Consider the following 17,485-nt stretch of genomic DNA (forward strand, 5'->3'; position numbering starts at 1 on the left):
ATTTAGCTCAGGCTTGTTTGTGTAGAAAATTATGTTTTTCACGTGAACAGGGCCCGATGCCAACTTGTTGAGAAGGAAAGGGAATATTTTGTGCAATATAATTCAGAATTTTAGAAAAATAATAACATTACCAGTTAAACTAACTTTACCACAAATTAATAAGTACAGTTCAGCACACACTATGTTTATTTTCTAATAATATTTGTTTAATATTCAAATATAATAATGATCAATGAAAAAGAAATCATATGCCTACTTGTTTTTCACGTGAACAACTTGTTGAGAAGGAGAGGGAATAATTTTTTAGCAATAATTCAGAATTTTAGAATAATAATAACATTACCAGTTGAAATAACTTTAACACAAATTAATAATTACAGTTAAGCACTTACATTATGTGTAATATCTTGTTTATTTTTGTTTAATATAAACAAATAATAATAAGAAAAAAGAATCATCATTTTACCGAATGTCTTTCTTTTTGTCTTCAGCAATGTATGGCGGGAATGAACAGAAACTGTACGATGATCTGTTCCGGGATTACAACAAAAAAGTTAGGCCAGTCTGGAACTCATCACACCCAATCACTGTTTCTATGGACCTGTCTATCTACCAAATCGTAGAGATGGTAAGTAAATCATTTACTTTTTTCACTTAAAGGGTAGCTCCGGGTATGAATGTGTTTAATCATTTTAAACCTTGCCAACAAACACTGATAATTACCCCACTGTTTTTCGAAAGATATAAGATAAGTAGTTATAAAGCACCACTTTTATTTTACGATGCTCGTTCTCTTTTACTGCTGACGAAAAATAAGTAGAGTAATTATCAATGTTGTTAGAGCTACCCTTTAAATCTCCAACAAACACCTTCTTCATATCCACGTAAAATGGGCTAGTCCGTTCAATGTAATTATAAGAAAATTAAATGTGAACATATGTTGCAAAGCAATTCTTCTGCAACATAGAATTTAGTCCTGTATCTATTGTTATCATTGCCAAATATACGTTGAGCGCCCGGTCGTCTCTGGACAAGCGGGCATAACTACCAAGTATCAATTTGGGTTTGGTTATTATAAGCAAAATAAAGAATTGAATACACTAAGATTATTGTTTAATTGCACATATTAATTATTCCATTGACACTGTCAGATGTCGAGTTATCTATAGACTAATAATATAATCACTTGCACTGATGAAGGGCTAGTGTTGCCCGAAAGCTCTGCTAACTTTTCTGGCTGTTTACTTTATCGTGTTGATTTAGCTTTTTGCTTTTTATTTTTGTATCTCCATTGAGATCCAGCCACTGATACCCACAGCATTGTCATTTTTTTCAGTAATTTGCCTTTGGACTAATAATATAATAGATATTAATAACAATTATTTACAATTATCCTTATTGACACCCAGTAATTTAATAATATCAGTCAGTGTGACTTTATCAAATTAATGTTCTATTAATTGTATCTACAGTATTCCACACAAGCGACTATAATGATTAATAGTGTATAATCCTCCAAGAAAATTAATTTTATTATATTATAATAAACTACGTTAGTGTTCGTATTCATCAATAACCTAAGTTATAATAAATTATAAATAAGTATTTGAGATATGTTTTTTAATGTAGCCAAAATATGTTACTGTTCATTCAACTTAAAATATGAAGAATGATATTTTTTTTGTCTGAATAATAACCTTTGTTTAGTTTATATTGAACAACAATATTTGATATTACTTAATATGGTTGCGGACACTTACGAATGACACGTATTGTTGTCGGAACCCCTTTACCGCTTGTATCGAATAAATAAATGGGATCAGGTGGAAGTGAATCCTGATGAGACGAAAATGTTCTTTCAAATGGCAGTGAAGATTTATTTTATTTTTTTTATTTTCAATCTTTCTACATAGCAAAAAAACAAACATATAAGTATAACAGGGGGGAGTAGCGGAAAAGCAAAAGTATAAAACTGTCATCTTGTGATGTGCTTGACCAGCCCCTGTCAACTTGAACGATACAATAAAACCGACATTTAACAAATTTAGAAAAATACATAGAAAAATATGGTATAATAAAATGTCAACAAAAGTGTTATAAAAATGCAATTGCTATCTAACAATCTGATTGTGTAAAAGTTAAAAATTCTGATTGTATAAAAGTTAAAAATTCTGATTGTATAAAAGTTAAAAATTATAAATGTATAAAAGTTAAAAATTCTGATTGTATAAAAGTTAAATTCTGACATTCTGGTCAAGATGGTAAACAGGAGAAATAATACGCAAAACAAAAACGCACCAGTTACTTTAACAAGTAGCTATAGTGTAAGTTGATCACTACGCAGCTAGCTATTTGATCATTCTTCTCTTACCATGGTTTTCGAAAGTATAAATTAATAAGGCTGTTCGACCCAACCATTTCGTATGTCATGAAAACGGACGGTCGATGAACTCCGCCGATTCAGGGAATCGATACTGTTTGGGTATAATATTTTATCGAAACGAATGTAACATACTCATGCAAAACATGTCCTCTGACGCTTTTTTACCTCGGAACGTTAATTCAACACATTTGAATTCATTCATTTCCCTCTCTCCACCCAGTTATACAAATGGGTACCTGACATATACCAAAATACGACTGCGCTGATTATTAGCTGCATTATGGGATTATTTTTCCATTCGTGTTTTGATCCAAAAAAATTACTGAATGAATGGGGTAGTAATGCGAAGCACTATGGAGACTTTGTACAGTAAGCGCTATATAAGATCGACGCATTATTATTGTATGATAAAATTTTAATTATTGAAACGTCACCAATTAAATAAACAATACAAGAGGAAATATTATGTATGTCATATAGAAGCCAATTCTTACCAGGGAGTTGTAAAATATTATTGTACAACTCTATTTTCTTACTGTGTCATGTCTAATAACAATAAACTGCGTGGCTGTTTCATGGCAAGCAACCGTACCGTAACTCCTAACTTACCTCCCATAAATAATCTCCTTACGCACTTAAACGTGGTTCCCACTAGCGACGCAACACAAGGACGTAACGCAACGCAAGTGAATTGACCAATCACAAACGATGGCTTATTCGCTTGAGATTGCTAACTGTCTATAACTTCGCTTGTCATTGGTTAAAACGCTTGCGTTGCGTTTACGTCCTTGCGTTACGTTCTAGTGGGAACCAAGCTTAAAAAACACATCGACGTGGTTTTAACCCCCAAGTATTTTCCGATACCTATAAAGGATAAAAAGCTTGCTTAAAATGAAAAACATTCAAAAGAGATTCAGACCAGTAAGTAACCCAGTGTCAGAAATGCCACAGAGGGTACAATTGGGTTACAATGGCATAATACGTCATAACATTAGTATTCCCATAATGTTCATAATGCAATAGTGTTTTTAATTTTTATTTATTTTTATATTCGAATGGTTTGACCGGTTTTAAACCGTTTTACAATGCCAATCAATATTCATTTGTTTAACAAATTGGACTAATATGCCTAGATATCGTATCATATCATCTTAAACAGCATTCTCTTACTCTTGCCTGGTAAATCAAATTGAAAAACCGCGATCGTGTTCAATCCGAGGTCATCGATGAATTGGAAAATATCATTTTATTCCAACAGCTATTGACAGTTACAAAAAGTGTTTGTCATCGTTAATTTTTTATTTGGAATGCAGACAATTTTATCGTAATGGATTGGAACTTGGATAAAAATGAAGCTTATCTAAGTAGCAATTTATTATGATTTCCATTATTGTAAAATTTACTTTCGTAGTGTAACTAATACTATAAAGACGGCAAACAAATGTTTTAATTGAAATGTATAAATTATAATATCACTATTATAAGCGGCAAATAATTTCAATGAGAGAGTGAGATTAGTATAATTATATAAGGAATTATAATAGTGGCACTATGGGAATATACGGTACCGGACGACCATTAAAGTTAAAATGTATGTTATTTCATTTTTCGTAACACATAAGTGTATAGATTTTATTTCTAAACTTTAACATTTAACATACAAGAAACTGTGGGAATCGAATTGTTTCCCATTGTATTTTGAACGCGTGTCTGTCGGAGTATAAACAAAGCAAAAACAACGACTAAAACGAAATGTTGCCGAACTCTTATACTACTTTTGCTTATTAATGTTGTTGTATATGGAAGTTACCCGATATTTTTACACTCACTATATCAGTCGGTTGGTCGGTCGGTCGGTAAACACTAACTTAAGCACGCGACTGCAGCCATGTATATGGCCTTGTTGTTTTTCACTATGCTATGCTATTATTTTTATTTAGAACCAACATCTACACAATATGCTTTACAAATTTTTCTTATGCGTCTTGGAGGTGTGATGAATTATGCGTCGCGCCATGTGAGAAAAATTGCGATATTAGCAGACAATTGAAGCCAATGCCCTTGGATTGGTAGCCAAACTAGTCGTATGTAAAATAATAAATGTATGCATATATAGTATTTGAAATATTGAAATTGATTATTTTATATTAGATCAATTCACATTGATTAAACTTTCAACATGCATGTTTGAATAATATAAATAAAAGGAACTTGCACTGAGAATATGTTGTGTAAGACCCTTACATTACACATCCATCCAACCTTAATTAAGTTTCCAAGATGATGTGGTCCATTGAGAAAAGAGTTTTTTTTTAAAGAAGTTTTAAAATCATAATTATGAATATTATAATACACGTAAATTCCCTCTGGCAACTTGTGTTCCTATTTTTTATTTGCTGTGTTGAATGTTGTACCTAATTAGATGGATGGACGTTACGAGGAAAGTATCTGATGCATGGGTTAAATTGGTTGAAAAACATAATTATGGAATAACTATTAAAGAAAATCTTACTGAGGCGAGCATTAGTGTCTGGACAAGTGTCTGTAGCCACACATTTCACATGTGCGGTGGGCGCAAAAGTGGAAAAGGGTGTCAACACTTATGATTGTGTTACATAATCTTCTACGTGATTTCACTGTTACTTTACTTTGAGTTTATTACAGTTTGAATCGTCTTCATTTTTTTCCTTTCCTTTTCTTAGAAAATGAATTAAAAAACAAATAAGCTCTCTTTTTTTGTGTTGATTTAATAATGTTGTAAATCTGTATTTGTTGGTCAGGAATTTTTAATATGATTAAATGTTTGGTAACTTTTTTTATATTTTGTTCATATTTTATACATTAAATTACTTTATTATACGATTTTATAGTACAGGTATAATAGTTTGTAGTTTGTAATCGGTAAACTGTAGGTACATAAATGAATTGTAATTTTCTAAATTCCAAATTTATGTTATTATTGTTGCTTCTTTGTTTTGTAGTTGATGTATGTGTGATGTTTAACTCTTTATTTCAATATGTTAGTTGTTTTTTTTTTGTATATTCCAACAGTCAATAAGTAAAAAGAAACGCACATACTAACACAATAAATCGTTCATCCAATATACTATCATGATCTACATCACATTCAAAATTCTAATATATTATTATGCGAGGCCTTGATGGGATTTGTATTACGCAACTTGTTACTCAAAAAGCTACTGTACGTTTACACGTAATCCGTAATGATCTGTTGCCACTGCTTCAGGACATTGCAAGTGAATTAACTTTCACATATTACATAAACCGCAAGCCGAGTACATTATGCGCAATTAGAAAACGCGCTGAAATCTAGTACGTGTTCGTCTCGTTCACTATAGATGATACCCCTGGGCTCCGCCCCGGGTATTCAGCATTTAAATACATTTTCTAGAAATCGATTTTTACTCGATTAATATATTTTTATCATCGTTCTGTAAACATAACGGTAAAGGGCGGGTACGCTGTTGGAGCAAGAAATATAAACCAATGAACACGAACAATGTTTTTATAAATATGTATTTAAAGACACCGTTTAGATCTAATTTAAGATCACAAACTATATTTAATCTAAAAATAATACTATATGGTCCTATTGCGATAACTTTTTCGTCTTTAAATGGTTAAAAATGTAAAAAATAAGTTGATTATAATAATTATAGCGGCCCGCTATAAATCCCAAAATGCATTGCGCGCGCATTGATATTTTTCTTCTGTAATTCACCCACTTTTCGATCGGTCGTGAGGCCAAATCAAATGGAAGACTCCTAACTTTTCAGAGAAAATACCGGGTTTTCCCCAATTTGTATCAAAGGAGTCTGGCAAAAATAGAAAGACAATTAATGCAGTAACTATACAACGTCAGGCTAGATATATAGCTCGTGTACGATGTTCGTACGTTACCGATGTTTACCAGCTAGGCCTACAAAACTAAGCCTAGCTAGGCTAGGCCTAAAGACCGTCCACGAGAGGTCAGTTGCCGCGAGCTACTTAGGTAGTGCATTGTTTATCACTTTTTTATCATAATTTACCATAAAACGTACATTTAAGACAAGGAATGACCTGGTTTAATGTTTTATCTATAAAAGTAATATATATGTATTATTTTACAAAACTTCACAAATTGTAGGGAAGGTGTCTTTAAGTAAGATTTATTTTGTAGGCCTAGTCGTGTGTACAACTGAGAGAACTGAATGTTTGAATGTAGATATTTGGTATGACTGCGGTATCTTGATTTTGCTATACAGTAATAAAGGAAGGCCTTCGGAACCAGAGAGAGTTTTTCACAAAATAAGGGTTGTCCGTAGTGTTAAAATAATGTATTTCTTCTTATTTATTTCACAGTAAAATATCTCTATAGTATAGGTGGTATACACTGAATAAAGGTTTTCTGTAGTTTTCTAAGTGTTAAAATGCATATTCTCCTTGTTCGTTTTACTGGAAAGTGTCCACTTAAAGATGTAAAATTATTATTTATAGATATTCATTTTGTGATTCTTTAAACCGTACAAAGACATTACAAAACGATTATCCAGACTTATTAGCAATCACATACTATTATTGACAACTAATAAACCTTTTTTACAATTAAAAATCGATCGTTAACAAGTAATTTAAACATAATTGTTCATAATGTTAATAAAATCAAATTGTTAGGAAATTATTCATTTATTAACTAAGCGTAATTTCTTTCTTCTTTTTGCTAAAACATTAATGTTAGACATAAGTTACAATTTAATTTTGCAGTAGGTAATGTGCACTGTGCATGCATTAATAATAAAGATTAAAGTTCTTCTATGATATATTTATCTACCACATACAAAACCAACATTATGGTTAATAAGGATATATATGAGTAATTTACATAGATAATATTGAACAATTTATGCGATTTTAGAAAGCTACTAATTATGGCACGGTCGGTACTTTTTTTTAAACAATCATGTATGTAAGATAACTTCTTATCAGTTTTGATGAAATTCAATACTTTAAAAAAAAGTTAAAAGTCACTATCACAAACTGGTATTGGCTAAAGCCCTGTGGCCGTATTTACCAATCACACTTTAGAGTAAGAGAAACATTTTTTCTTAAAATTAAGAAAAAATCTCCTACCTAAGTGAATGAAATTTAAGGAAAATACTTAAAATTAAGGGAAATATCTCACTTAGGTGTGAATATAACCATCTTCTCTGTCGTGTAATCCTTCTTTTGCTGGTGTGTGACCCATGTTCCCTGACTTATTTTTACTCCTCCCTTGTTTGTAATAACCTCTTTCATAAGTTTTCATTTTCATTGATCTTATTTTTTCCTGGTTTGGAACGTTTTTGGTGTAATGAGCTCACTTCTTCTTCATCCTGGTTTCCAAGCTTACTCTCTAGTTTTCTTCCATCCCACACTATCCTTCATGATTAAATGTTTAATCTTTCTTCTTTTGAAAAAGAACGTTCTAACGAAGAACAGCCTATTTTGTTTTATTGTCGTCACAACAATTCTTTCCTATCTGTATAATATGTTAGCCGAACTTCAACTATGTCTGCAGTTATCCATCATCCTTACAATCATTTCTTTGGTTTCAAAGATAACTGTAACCACCGATGTTAGCCGCAGCATCACCTCAATCCAAAGATGTACTCTTTTCACAACGCAAGTCATTACTTTTTTTTATTCAGAGTGACTTCTGTTAGCCAAGATTCTGTCCGAATTAACGTTTCTTGTATTTAAAACAAGTTAATTGATTTTCTCCGGGAAACCACCGTGTTAACTGATTTATTCCATTTTGACGTTATTCTAAGAACAGAAAGAGCCGTTTTAACGTGTATACAGTCATTGTTATGTTGAAGTCATAAATTCTACCGACGACCAATTCATCATATTATTTTTATTTTACGATAGACCTCTACTGCGTTTATTATTCGAATTATGTAAATTGTAATGCACCGGTAGCGTTGACATACATATTCAACGACTAAATGTTATCAACTTCAGCAATCCAGCCTTACGTGGATATTTTCTGTGAAGCGTAAAGGGCATTCAATGTGGAGCAATACAGGAATGCATTTCAGTTTCAGATTCAGGGTGTTAAAATTGAAATAGAAAATGAATTTTTAATGGCCAAACGTATGAGCTGTTGAGTTGATCAGTTTAGAAACACTCAACCAAGACGAATAATTTCAACACACTCTGTTAAATAAGAGATTATTCTAAATTCAAATGCAAATTTTCTTCGCGTTATATTTACCTTCCTCTCATTATAGTAGTTTCAGTAAATAACTTTAGCAGAACCGGCCGCTTATGGAGAAACACAATATTATTATTATTATGAACAGTACTAATATTTATTTACCACCATCTGTACATACATGTTTCTGTTGTATATTTGTGAATTGTCATTCATAATTCTATTGCATTGATATGTTATACTGCTGGCAAGCCACGTGTGGATGTACCATTACTATGTGTGCCGCTGTTTTGAAAGCGTTTTCCGAATAAATTATCATTATTATATAATAGAATAAAGAGATAGAAAACCCCCTGACAGAAAATACAGTGATACATTGAAATTCCATTAAAATTCAAATGATGATCTATGTTTTATTTAAAGTAAACCCCGTGTATATAATATGGGTTTTCTTTGCATTGTGGTGGTTGTAGTGTTATAATAATAACATTATATTTCCCCATGGTTTGATTTCCTATTTTTATGCCACATTAATTAAAGTCATATAATGTTTTGTTATAACGTAACATTAAAATAATGTTATTACTACGTGCGTATTACTAAGTAAATCGGACGCCGTGTATATGTATTTCCAACGCATTGTGAATCTGTAACCACCGATCAACAACATTTTATGTTGACAATGATAACCAACACATATGTACTGTAACCATCGCGTTTAAAATTGTAACCATGAACGATCGCCAATACATTGTAACCACCGGTCACCAATTCTAACAACGATAACCAACACGTTATGAATTGTAACCAACGCGTTATGTATTGTAATCAATGAGTTATGTATTGTAACCAATGAGTTTTGTAACTCACTAATACATTATAACCAACTACATGTATTACCATTATTTTACCAACGAACGATAAAAACACGTTATTGTTGTAACCAACCATCACTAACACGTAACGCATCGTAAAAAATGATAATAACCATACGCTTTGTATTACAACGATAACCAACGCCGTGGTTATCGGCTAATTAAAATAATAAAACAACAATAATTGTGTATATACGAATTATGAAATTATTCAGTGCAGCAATAAAAAAAACATATTCGTGTACGATGTCGATAAACTTAAAATGCTTTAGGGCACTTATTTAATGTAAGCGGATCAATAGTACATAGAATTAAAGGCAAAAATGGTAATTATATACTTTCATTTTTTCCATAATAATTATCAACTACTGCATCTGCTGCAGCGTTTGTTTTTTTTTATTTGCCCTGAATATGTTTGAAATATTTAAATGTTTTAATTTTTACTTAAATATAAATTCAACCGGTTACTGACTTAATCATTTTTGTTAATAATAAAGAAACATAATTATGTATCAATTATTTCGGTCAACAAACAATGGTATCCGATACGCCCTCTATAGTTTCTGCCTTAACCTAATAGAAAAAAAATAATGCATCCGGCACCTTTCATATTGTAAAATATATTACTATCGTGCATTCAAGTTTTCTTTTGTTTATAAATTATCTAAATAAGTTAAAAATAAGTATTGTTCACGTACTGATATCATACTGCTATACTAACTTTATAAAACTCTTTAATTACTTGATCAGTATAAGTTATATTATTAAAAGTACGTTTCAACAAAAGGATGATTGATGGAAATGTTGTGAATGAACATCCATTATAAGAACACGCACAATCTTACTTGTAGCAATTCTATAATTGCTAAACAATGCTTTTGGCATTATGTAAATAAATATAAATATTTATAGGTTTTATTTCAGACTGTTCGGGTCCTACATATCATTTAGTATCTATTATCAATATTAAAAATGTATAGGCGTGACAGTAGGCCTCTAGCATAATGGATATAAAGACGAAGACATTTATGTAATAGTAAAATCGTTTAATGCTATAACTCATTAATAATAATCGTTACCGTATGGTTTCAATGTAATTTTATGCTTTTATTTTCAATTTAATTTTATGCCTAAAATAAAAATGGTCGTTTATAATTTTACTTATTTTAATTAATATTCATTATATTATGGTTTCAGTATACAGTAAATTCCCTAAAATATTTTACGTATAGTTTATTTATGCATCAATTTGAAGTAAGACTCTTCAATGCCTGATTAAAATACGATCCATGGGCACTGTACAAAAAAACAACACGTAATCTGCTTTAGTTGTTCTAATTAATATTACTCGTCATGGTTTCTAAATATAATTGCCATACAATACATGATTTTTATTTGTTTTCAATTTATTAAAAGCGCAAACTGTTTTTTTTTTCAAAGTCGTGTTGTACTTTATTATATTTTTTTTTCAAACACATAATCATTACAATATTGTAAAAACTTTAGCAAGACAATTTGATGGTATCTGTAAAATTCATTACAAGATCATTTTAATGAGATCTTTTATTTTATTAGTATTGACAAAATGAATATTGGTCATAAACGCAGTTTTAGAGAGTAGCAATAAAACAATTATAGCCTATGGGTTTTACCAATTGTACGTGACATTTGTTAGGTTAGCCATATGTGTAAGATACTGTATGTACGAACAACAATAACAAACACAACTAACAAAACCGTATAGGAACAACGAAGAAAGTATTTTATATTATACATTAAGTATTACATTAAGACCAACTTTTTGGATTTGTATATTCTGTGTTCAGGTCATATTAAAAGTTGTATTCATTAGTGCAGGAGATGGTATATGACTTTCTGCAATCTTTAAACTAAAATTAATAGAGGTATTAAAATAGATAATAATATTAATCTAAAATAATTATAGTTTTTAATGTTTTATTAAATATAACGATATAATGAGAGCACACACATGCAAGTGTACTAAAGTGACAATGTTTGTTCTGCAAATTCTGTTTTGAAATTCAGTCACGATGCAGGAAGTTTAGAAAAGACTAACATATATACTATCTTGAGTACGTACGTATTACTTTGATAGAGGCCTTTTTGACAAGAGCATTGAATTATGCTTGTCGTTTTACTGTCAATACATTGATTGAGCTCTGTCACTCGTTTTTCATTTTTATTTCTTAGCTTATCTTTACAGTACGGACTAATGACCGATGTATGTAACAGGAAAAAGAAATCGCTATGTGGTTGGTAGAAAATGATGGATGGAAAAATAAATATGCCTTCTTTAAACAGTCTCCGTTATTCACTTAATTATTGTCACATTACTTTCGTATTTGTCATCATTTACTTCATATGTCCATCTGTCTCAATTTATTTAAGTACCGTAAAACTAATGAGTATTATAATACGCATTCAACCAGTTTGTTAGTTTTAAAAGAAATGCCGTTGGTTTGTTGATAATAGTGAGAAATCGATTATTCTTAAAATTAATAATACTAATAACGTATTATCAATATTATTACTTTTATCGTATCACATTAATAGATAAAATACAATAGTTACGGTATATCAGGTAAGAGCACTTTTCCCTGTGTACATACATTAACTTCGGGTCATACGATAACGTTCACCCAATTTTTCAGCGCACGTTTCTGCGTATATTAAGCATGATGACTAGTTTTAATAATATCAAAGTTGTTATAATTTCTTCAGTACTAGTTTAGTGACTGACTTGTGCATGTATGCTAATCGAAGGGTAATGTGATAAGTTGCGAATATTCTAGTGATAGGTGAAAGCAGTAATACATTAGTTAATGAATAAGTGGGTCGATGTACTAAACAACATATAGGAAATAATAATGAAATGTATTCAATAGAAATAACAATATAAGCATTTAATGAAGAACATACGTGTACGAAGAAAAGAACGAACTCATAAACAAATATATAAACGAAATGAAGATCCTGTTACTTTAAATTTATTTCGTTATTGATTTTGTCGCCGATTTATTGAATTATTATACCAATCATTGATCGAATTTAGTTTGTGTTCAGTTAAAAATTGAGTTTCAGTTCCGTCGCGACAAAATTCATGTTTTCATTTCATCTCTTCGCAAGACGAAACAATGAACAATTAACACATTAATATAGATTTGATTCTCGGGCAGGATGGACATAAAATGAAAAAAAAAATAGGTTGTTGAATATTGTATAACAATATTTTATGAATATATAATACAATTATTTAACATTATGACTGTGAGATAACACGTTCTTGATGAGAATATTTTATTAAATGTTGTTAAGATGTTACGTTGGTTGCCTGTTAACACATTGTTTAGAAGAGTAATAAGCTTAACAATGCTTCGAAAGGGCATTAATTGATTAAATGCTGTTAGAAACGAAAGAGATATGTTGTTAATTAGTTGTTGTAAGGGACTAATGAGATGAATGTTGTTAGTAGAAGTGTAGAAGTTATGGAATTAATTTATAATTCAATGACAATTTGTTTATAACCTTTTCAATTTTGTTCCATTATGTCGATATATACGGTAATTGTTTACCCGGGTGAGGGGTAATCTAGAGATAATAATTATATTCCAAAATGAAGACGAGGGATGATACAATGCAGTCTTCAGATCACAGTACAGAGGGCTTTATTTTGAACGTGTTGCGATAAAACCACAGTCAAATAGGCCCTCACATTCAGATCCGTTTTGTATATTTGTTGGATTAATGGTACATTAACTGTTCTTTTTTAGTTTAAAAAACACATAAAGAATATTATTAATATCGCTATAATATCTCTATCACATACTTAAACCGATGTATAGTAAGTTTATTTTAGATATAATATGCTAACTATTCCAAAGGTGCACTTTTATCGTTCTTTAACTGTATGGCCACTGAACTTACCAAATCCTCGGTCGGCTAAGTCTGAATGTTTAAATCCTTTTGAAACAACCAGTGATTGTTGTCAGCGGCTTTACTTTGGCCTTGATCGATTGCATTCAGACATACACATTTAAAAAATACTGTATTTAAATATACACCAAATATCAGATGCTGTGAATTGCAGTTATTAATTTAACCTATTTAGGCCTACCTAATAAAATATTTGTCAAATCCTCATATGGTGCAGGTACATATTAAACAATGTCTGTATTAGCTCATTTAAGAAATAAAATATCGGTTTTGGCCATAACTTCTGAAAAAAAAGGGGAAAATAATAATAATTGTGTTAGGGGGCGCTGTTTTTTATCTAAGATATCAATCAAACTACTTTAAAATACCTGCATCCTACTTTTCCAAACGTGTTGAATTGTACAGCTGATTAAGAGAGAGTTGTTAAAGTTTACAGGTGGTACTTACTTAGATTAAATAACTAGCTTTGAGGTATTTTCATTCCATTCTTGATTGATTCTTGTACGGACACTTAAAAAATATATGTTTAGTCCATTGTAACCTCTATTTTTTTTTAATGTTCTAAATATTTAGTTTTTTTTCTCAATAATAGTATACATCAATAAAACAAATCGTATGCATAGTAGTCACTGCAGATTAAATGGAATATTATTGATATTATGGAATAAACGTGGACCGAACATTAATGTGTTTCCAAAGAAAAAAAAGAACAGTGTATAGAATATTACACACTAGGAAAAATCGTTCTGCTATTCAGATCACTTACATTTAATCATATTTTGAAGTCTATTTTGATTTATGACTTTAATAGAATTTAAAGTGCTTAAATTGGCATTGAATTGCGGGAACTGAGCGAGTTATTGCATTTAATTTGTATTTTAATTCAACACAATCTCAGCTATTAATTGATTTTTTTAACGAATTACACTCTGGAGAATTAAAGACAATCGTATTATATAGACTCGTAACAAGATATAAAATAGAAATGAGTAACCTATGATGATGGTATCAACACTTTAACCATGTTAAATTTTCAGACTAAAGAGTAACAATATTACAAACTGCCTGTTTGTTGTATTAATTGTAATTTGTTGTAGGGAAGCGGTGCTGTTGGTGTTCAGGGGATTTACACCTCATACTTTACCACTGAGTTAGGTTTGTAAGTAGATCTTAATAAAAAAAAAAGAGATACAAAATTGGATCTGAACTGAAGTAATAGTTACGTCAGTTCTTGGAAAACAAAATTAAATTTACAGTAGCGAACTTTATTTGATATTTTCAATTTTCTTTCAATCCCTTAACAAACATATCTTTATTATATAAATGACATGAAAATTACGTCCGTTAAGTTATAACTACTTACAAATAATTTCTTATTCACATATGACTTTTCTTGTGTTCCCAAGATTGTTGTAAAATAGAGATAATAGTGTTAGTATCGCTATGTTATAGGAAACGTGTCGTGTGAATACGTTCTTAGGGATTCAATAGGGAGAGCCTACACAGAATACATTCTTGATGTGTTCACATTTTGGATCATGATTTTTTTGTTATCTTTCAGGATGAACGAAATCAAGTTTTGACGACAAATGTATGGATAGAACAGGTAATTAGATGTATTCACAACTCTGTTTTCAATGTCATAACGTGCTACAAATACATTATCTAACCGCTGTCATATTACTTCAAATAAGACAACCAAGTATATAACACTATATAGTAAAACTTTTTACGGCGTTCAGAAGTGTGGTTTCACCAAGCAAAATGGCCTCAAATCCCATATATTGTTAGGATCGTTTTACAGGGCCAGTATCATACTGTTAGACTTACTAATAACAATGAATATGCCTCACATTTATTTTTGAAAAACGCCCTTTACAATCAACAGAAAACGAATAAAAATTGAGACGTTTGAATTCTTTTTGTAACGAACATTTGATTTCACATCTTGCACTATACACCATAAACGTTGTGTATTAACAATACATCATTATAATGCATTAAAAAAAATGTGTTCATTTTATTGTATTCATGTATAGCATTGGGATGATTTAAAACTAACATGGGACCCCGTTGACTACGATGGTATTGAAATTCTACGCATTCCTGCAACGGAGCTGTGGATGCCTGACATTACTCTTTATAACAAGTAAGTGACGACTGGGTTTGTTTACATATTTGCGTGCGTATACGTAGTAATGTGAGTGGCGTGTGGTAACACAGACCTGTCTGAATGTTGTGTGTTAGAATGCTGCCACTTGGTGGCGTGGTTCACATAATATTTCACACATTTATTTCACACAATTATTTCCTATAATGGCTTTGATTTACCATTTATGAATGAGGGGTGTTCTTTCTGAGTTATATTGCTCTTTATAGAGTATAGGCTAATTTCGGTTTATCTAGGTTAAGCGGTACACATAATAACGTAACGTAAAACATAGATTAAGTTAAGGGTATAGAATTGAAGTCTATGATAAAGTTTACCAGTACATGTGTACTCAACAACGGCCGAAGATTCAGTCTATAAATATAATTATCCTACGTAGCCTCAATTGTCTTAAAAAACTAGTTAGTTAGTTGATTGTTCCTACCGTTTAGTGGCAGAATTCAACCAAAGTATCAAGCCATTCATGAGTTTAACAATAAAATTTATTGAATTGAATTGAATTGAATTTAAAACGACACGACACACCAGGCTTCGAGTCGCATGTTATTTCCCCACATTACGTTTTATTTTTATTTACATTTTTTAAAATAAGATTTCTAAATCAAAGATTAGTTACTTATGTGTTTTAATATTATACAGATGTTTTTTTTTATCCATATATTTAGTTTTAGTAATCATGACCTATTGTATTTTTCAGTGCCGATTCTGCGGACTATGTTTCGAATAGTCGAGGATCTAACGCACTAGTAAACTTCACCGGAAGTGTTTCACTTTGGTCAAAGCCAACTTTAGTGCGTAGTGTCTGCAAAATTGACATTAAATACTTCCCATTCGATATGCAAGAATGTAAAATGAAATTCGGTTCATGGACTTACACAAGCTACGAGATGAATCTACTGAAAAAGAAACAGTTGCCAGATATGTCCGGCTACATACAGAACGAACAATGGGACCTAAAATACACAGTCGCTCGTCGCAATATCGTCAGGTACCCATGTTGTTCGTACACCTACCCGGATGTCACATATTATTTTGGTCTCAAACGGAAGCCGTTGTACTACATTTATAATTTATTAATGCCGTGTATGCTTCTATCAAGTTTGTCACTTTTAGGGTTCTGTATGCCGTATGCCGTGGGAGTTGTAAAAGTATCTCTCAGTGTTACTTTGATATTATCGTTAACCGTGTTCCTATTGTTAGTAGCAGAAATGATGCCGCGGACGTCGGAAATCGTTCCAGTTATTAGTAAGTTTATTTCATTTAAACGACGTGAATATATATTTCATTTATTAAGACCAGCATTACATTAATATAGCCTACATAAAAGAAACAATAACATATATTAGAATAGTAGTGCCAAAACTCTTTTTCATCAAAGTTATGCCAATTAAAAAACGATTTTGTAGGTAGATTTTCGGTAATAACTTTATTATCACCATTTAATCGAATGAAAAGAGAAGAAATGTGTCTCATGAAACATGGATACTAAATAACTTATCGTTAACGATACATCATACATCAACTGTACCTTTAGTTTCATTTTAACATAACATTATAATATATTTGCAATATGTTATAATACAATAATTAAACATATACTGTATTAACCTAATTAATAGATACGTTACAATATGGTTTCCACCAATCAACATACAATAAACATATGATCATAAACAACAATTGCACGGTTTTCCACCAATGATTAAACTTATAAATTCGAATATATTGTATACGTACCCATAAACATTGAAAACGCTGGAATATGTTTACTCATTTTCCACTAGTAAACAGATGTATAATCATAATTATGGTCTATCATAAACCAATATACAATATTGCATTGTATTATGTTTTTTTCCACGTAGATGAAAATATGGACGTTGCAACAGAAAATAATACATGGACAT

General features: G+C 30.9%; 1 protein-coding gene across 2 annotated transcripts in view; it reads left to right on the plus strand.

Moving 5' to 3' along the window:
• The window catches only part of LOC140044830 (neuronal acetylcholine receptor subunit alpha-9-like), a 95,511-nt gene that overhangs the window by 74,941 nt on the left and 3,085 nt on the right, over positions 1-17,485 (plus strand). For both annotated transcript variants that reach the window (XM_072089507.1, XM_072089508.1), the window contains exons 2-5: positions 492-628; positions 14,970-15,014; positions 15,448-15,557; positions 16,276-16,823. In XM_072089507.1, coding sequence (XP_071945608.1) covers positions 492-628; positions 14,970-15,014; positions 15,448-15,557; positions 16,276-16,823 — 840 coding nt within the window. The remainder of the gene's footprint in view (positions 1-491; positions 629-14,969; positions 15,015-15,447; positions 15,558-16,275; positions 16,824-17,485) is intronic.

Source organism: Antedon mediterranea, chromosome 3 (assembly GCF_964355755.1).
Source record: "Antedon mediterranea chromosome 3, ecAntMedi1.1, whole genome shotgun sequence".
NCBI classification, from domain to species: Eukaryota; Metazoa; Echinodermata; class Crinoidea; order Comatulida; family Antedonidae; genus Antedon; species Antedon mediterranea.